The 5,050-nt window shown below is 40.8% G+C and overlaps 1 protein-coding gene across 1 annotated transcript; it reads right to left on the bottom strand.

Annotated features, from left to right (window-relative positions):
* Positions 1-229: 229 nt before the first annotated feature.
* On the bottom strand, positions 230-2,389 carry LOC113772584. The gene is made up of 4 exons (XM_027317217.1): positions 2,221-2,389; positions 1,911-2,043; positions 1,361-1,829; positions 230-1,201 (listed from the first exon to the last, which is right to left on the bottom strand). Exons 1-4 carry the CDS (start codon positions 2,387-2,389, stop codon positions 230-232), a joined length of 1,743 nt encoding a protein of 580 aa, XP_027173018.1.
* Between the last annotated feature and the right edge of the window lie 2,661 nt (positions 2,390-5,050).

Below are 5,050 nucleotides of genomic sequence, written 5' to 3'. Positions count from 1 at the left end.
AGGTGCTTGGTCAAAGCTACCTCCAACTCATCCCTGCCAACAGTTTCAAATACTTCCTGCACCGCAGGGTCAATAGCACTCACAGAGAAAACTGAGCTAAAGTTGGAGTTTGAGGGATATTTCATAGTATCAAAGATATTAAAGTGCACAATTTCCCCATCAAATTCCATGGATAAGGTACCCTTATTAACATCAATTTTTGTTTGTGCTGTGCTCATAAAGGGTCTACCTAACAACAAAGGTGAGGGATCGGGGAGTGATCATCATCCATATCAAGTACATAAAAATCAGCTGGAAACACCAAATCATTAACTTTCACCAACACATCTTCAACCAACCCATCAGGATATGCATTAGTGCGGTCAGCTAATTGAATGATTATTCCAGTTTCTTTTAATGGACCTAGCTTTAGAGAAGCATATATAGATTTAGGCATGACATTAATTGATGCTCCCAAGTCCAACATGGCCCTTCTAATCACAGTGTTCCCTATCCTACAGGGGATAGTAAACATACCTGGGTCCCCGCACTTGGGTGGAAGCTTTCTCTGCAGGACCGCTGACACATTCTCCCCAACAATAACCCGTTCATCTCCCCTCAATCGCCTTCGGTTGACACACAAGTCCCTTAGGAATTTGGCATATTTTGGTACTTGTTTGATTGCGTCTAACAGGGGGATATTTATCTCAACCTTGCGAAAAACCTCCAAAATCTCCTTTTCCTTATCCTGCTTCTTCGATTTTTCCAACCTGCTAGGAAAAGGAGGCGGGTTAGTTTTAGCTGTAATTACTGGGTCAGGAAGAACCTTTGGGTCTGCACCATTGCTGTCCTCCCTTTCAAGCTCATTTTCGATCTTTTCCTCATCCTTATCCTTAGGGATCACAGGTTCAGGCCCCTGAATTTCCTTCCCGCTCCTCAGGGTCATGGCGCTCACATTCTTCGGGTTCAACTCAGGTTGAGATGGCAGCTTCCCTTGGTTCTGGGAATCGAAACGGCTGATTGTTGTGGCCATTTGACTTATCTGATTCCTTATATCCTGCATTTCGGAGTCCGTCCTTTGCTGACTTTGCACCATGGTTGTCATCATTTGTTGATTTTGCGCCATGGTTGTCATCATTTGTTTCATCATCTCCTCCAAAGATTGACCAGAGCTTGGGGGCGGAGGTGGTCGGGATTGGTATTGCTGCTGGTACCCTGGTAGCTTATTTGGCACAAAGTTAGACTGCCTGTTCGGTGTAAAGTTGGGTTGCCTATTCCCTCAATAACTGAGGTTGGGATGATCTCTCCACCCGGGGTTGTAGGTGCTTGAGTAAGGGTCGTACTGCTTCCTTGGCGCGGGCGCGTGGTCAGCCATGTTCACCTGTTCTGCAGTTTCTTCCTGAATCATTGGGCACATATCTGCAGAGTGACCTATACCAGTGCAAATTCCGCATACCCTGGCTTGTGATGCATTTCTCACAGCCTGTTGCCTAACAAACGCGGTCAACTCAGTTAGCTGCTGCCGCATGGAGGGTGTCTCTACCTCATTCACCCTGCGTATTGGACAATCCTCTCTCGTAACGAATTGTTGTGAATTCTCTGCCATCCTCTCAATCAACTCCCGTGCTTCTTGAGGGGTTTTGTTCACCAGTGCCCCTCCACTTGCAGCATCAATTATGCTCCTGTCCCCAAAAAGGAGCCCCTCATAAAAATACTGAATGAGCAACTGCTCACTTATCTGGTGCTGGGGACACTTGTGCAACAAGAAGTTAAACCGTTCCCAATACTCATAGAGTGACTCCCCTGGGTGCTGCTTGATCCCACAAATTTCTTTCCTCAGACTTGCAGCCCTGGACGCAGGAAAATATTTATCCAAAAATTTTTTCTTCAATTGGTCCCACGTGGTGATGCTACCTGGTGACAGGTAGTACAGCCAGTCCTTCGCAGAATCTTTCAAGGAGAAGGGAAATGCCCTCATTTTTATCTGCTCTTCTGTAATGCCCGGGGGCTTCATACTGTTGCACACGACATCAAACTCCTGCAGATGCTTATACGGCTCCTCACCTGGTAAACCATGAAAAGAGGGTAAAAGAGAAATCAAACCAGATTTTAACTCAAATGAAGTGTTTTCACTCAAACTCGGGAAAGTAATGCACAAAGGCTGCTGATTTAAATTAGGGGCAGCCAACTCCCTTAATGTTCGTGCATTAGCCATGGAAATTTCTTCTTGCTCCGAGTCACTCGAAGTGTCACCAAATGAATCTGTTGGTTCAACTCCTGACTCAGGTCTCTGAGATGTAGCACTGGAGTGCTCCTCTCTGAGCTGTCTGATTTCCTTCCTCGTTCTACGCGCGGTCTTCTCTACTTCAGGGTTAAAAATCAAATCACCTGTACGAAAAGATCGAGGCATACACTAGAAAAAAACCAGAAAATTAGGACAAAAAATGAATTTAAAAAAAAACAAATAATAACGCCAGTCCCCGGCAACGGCGCCAAAAATTGACAGGTTGTCAGCCTGTGCAATAATAAAACCTGCTCCAACTAAAAGAAATTTCTGTAGACAGCGGTAAGCAGGGTCGAATCCACAGGGACTGGGAGTAATTGTCTCTTTTCAAACTCACAGTGACAAAGGGGGGTGTTTTTGTGGATAGGCAACTAAAAATAATTAAACAATCCAACTAAAAATAAATAATTAACTAGCACAAGTTTAGCAGGAATTAAATCAAGAATAAATAAATTCTAGCCAAGGACGCAACTACTCCGGCACAGTCCAATCATCCGATCATTGATGCAAGGGATGTTCACTTAATGTATTAATAGGCTAGTTATAGTCTGACGACCAATTTTTCCTTAAATTATTGATAACCAAGGTACGACCGTTGATTACCCCTAATCAGCAAATACTCCTAGGTACGACCATAGGAAGTAATTTTCCAATTGCATTAATAACTAGAAAAACCTAGCCCTAATCAGTAACACGCTACGAGGGTTATTTAAATAGATCGCACGTTCCCCTAATGTGTAAACACACCAGTTGCCACTAATATTAATCAATCAAACAATTACGGATCTAATTGACTAAATTGGCACGAGACTAATAAATCACATTGAACATCGGGCCCTTGACATCCAATTAATAAAATAATCCCATGAAAATTCAAGCAGACAACGTGCAAATATTAATAAATTAAGGAACGCGTGAAAACTAATTAGATCTCACAGATTTTCGGGACTGCGCCGTCGAGTTGACCCTTGACTAGATGGAAGGCTTAGCCACGCCGCATAATGAAATCACCACACGAATTAATAGATTGCAAAGACATTGCGTTTTCTATTAAGAAGCAAGGAATAAAAGGTGTTTTTCCCGTTGGGGAATATTGTCGAACACCTGACGTGTGTCAGAGGCCAGTCAGGAGAAGGAAAAAAGAAAAACTAAAGACTAGGCCAAAAACTAAAACTAAAAAGGTAAACTAAAACTAGAGCTGTCTTCTTTTCCTCCGTTCCCTCTTTAAGAAGCAAAAGAAAGATAGACTAAAGCTATCTAGGTGGTCCCCACACATGTGGACAAAGCCTCCAAAGTACTTCTTGTTCCAAGTCTCTTTTTACGTAGCTTTCTTTGAAGAGCCCAAATGACTTATAGCTCTGTGGTCCCCACCAATCCAAGGGCCCAAGGATTGAAGCCCTTAGAAGTCTCCATATTCTTCATAAAATCCCTCCTTTTTGGTAGTTTTCTGTTTCATTCCTGAAATTAAGTCCAGATACCAAATATGAGTAGATATCAACAATTAACACAATATTTATCAGGGATAAAAGGGGAAATTAATAATAAAATTACTAACAAATTATACCCTATCATGCATGTTAGTTATATTTCATTGACACAAACTAGTACCAGAAAAGCAAAACATGGAGCAGCTCGTCATAGAGCAACTAAAAAGGCATTAAATTTTTTTTTGACAATACCTATTAACGGGCTATGATTAAAATTTTCCTAAGATTGATAATATGCTAGACTAAGAATCTAAAACTTACCATAGACCATTCAAGAACAAAACATCAAAAACTACAGTTGCCCCCTATTGTGAATACCGTTGACATCAGAGACAAAGAAACCTGTTTTTACTTAAATTTTTTTCCATATTGAACCTTTAAAGCTATGAGTCGCGGAAAATATGTCTTGGTTGCGAGTAATGTGCTTTTGTGATGACCGTATAGATACTCAAATAAGAGTCTTGGTTGTTGTGTCAATTGAGATGAACTCAAATGATTCTTTTCTGTTTCTCTGTAGTTTTTCTTTTGGAATTTCTCGTGAATTTGGTAAGATATTTATTCGTATTACAATAAGATATAAAATTTTAGAATATACTACTTTATTTAATAGCACGTGTCTCGCACGTGATATTAATGATCTCTAATATTATCTGCAATGATTGTTTTAAAAGTTAAGGTCCATATATTTTATTCAGTGCAAATGGAATAATGTCATAAAAGCAAATTCAAATTATTCTATTTGAAGAAATTACAAAAGATTTTAACAAAAGAATGAAAGAGAAAAAATTTAGTTGCATATGACGTTTCTATATATTGCTCATAAAAGAAATCAGGAACTGCCATTTAAGACGAACTTTAAAAAGATTAACTCCAGGCGGTAGTACTTTTTTTTTTTTGGCCAAAATTATATATATATTTCCCAAAAGTCAGGACCGATTACATGGAGAAGATCAAAGGAAAAACCAGAGGCTAACGCGTAGGGCTATCACTCCCGTACACGCTGAACCCGAACATTCGAGAATTCCCTACTATCCAGTAGAATTGTTGCCCTTACTTTCCCTGGGAGGCTTGCAAAGGATGTAGCGACCCACTCCCTCCCCAGCCGCGTGGTTCACTTCCCTGAAGCTGTGACAAACGGAAGCAGAGAAGGACCTAACTAACTCCGTGATTTGTCGGACAAAATTGTAGAGAGGCCACTTAGCAGAATTCCTTGTGTTAACCAGATTGACCACGTGAGCGAATCTGCTTCCAACCAGGTGGTAGTACTTTAACAAGCAAAGAAAAAGCAAAAAATAAAATC

The sequence above is a fragment of the Coffea eugenioides genome, chromosome 1 (genome assembly GCF_003713205.1).
Source record: "Coffea eugenioides isolate CCC68of chromosome 1, Ceug_1.0, whole genome shotgun sequence".
In the NCBI taxonomy this organism is placed as follows: Eukaryota; Viridiplantae; Streptophyta; class Magnoliopsida; order Gentianales; family Rubiaceae; genus Coffea; species Coffea eugenioides.
This window is presented reverse-complemented; position numbering and strand designations above follow the sequence as displayed.

Coding starts and splice junctions, on each gene's coding strand:
- LOC113772584 (XM_027317217.1), bottom strand. CDS start 2,389: ATGCCTCGATCTTTTCGTACAGGTGATTTGATTTTTAACCCTGAAGTA. Junction 2,044..2,220: donor TTCATTTGGTGACACTTCGA/GTGACTCGGAGC, acceptor ATGGTTTACCAG/GTGAGGAGCCGTATAAGCAT. Junction 1,202..1,360: donor AGGAAGAAACTGCAGAACAG/GTGAACATGGCT, acceptor GTGCCAAATAAG/CTACCAGGGTACCAGCAGCA.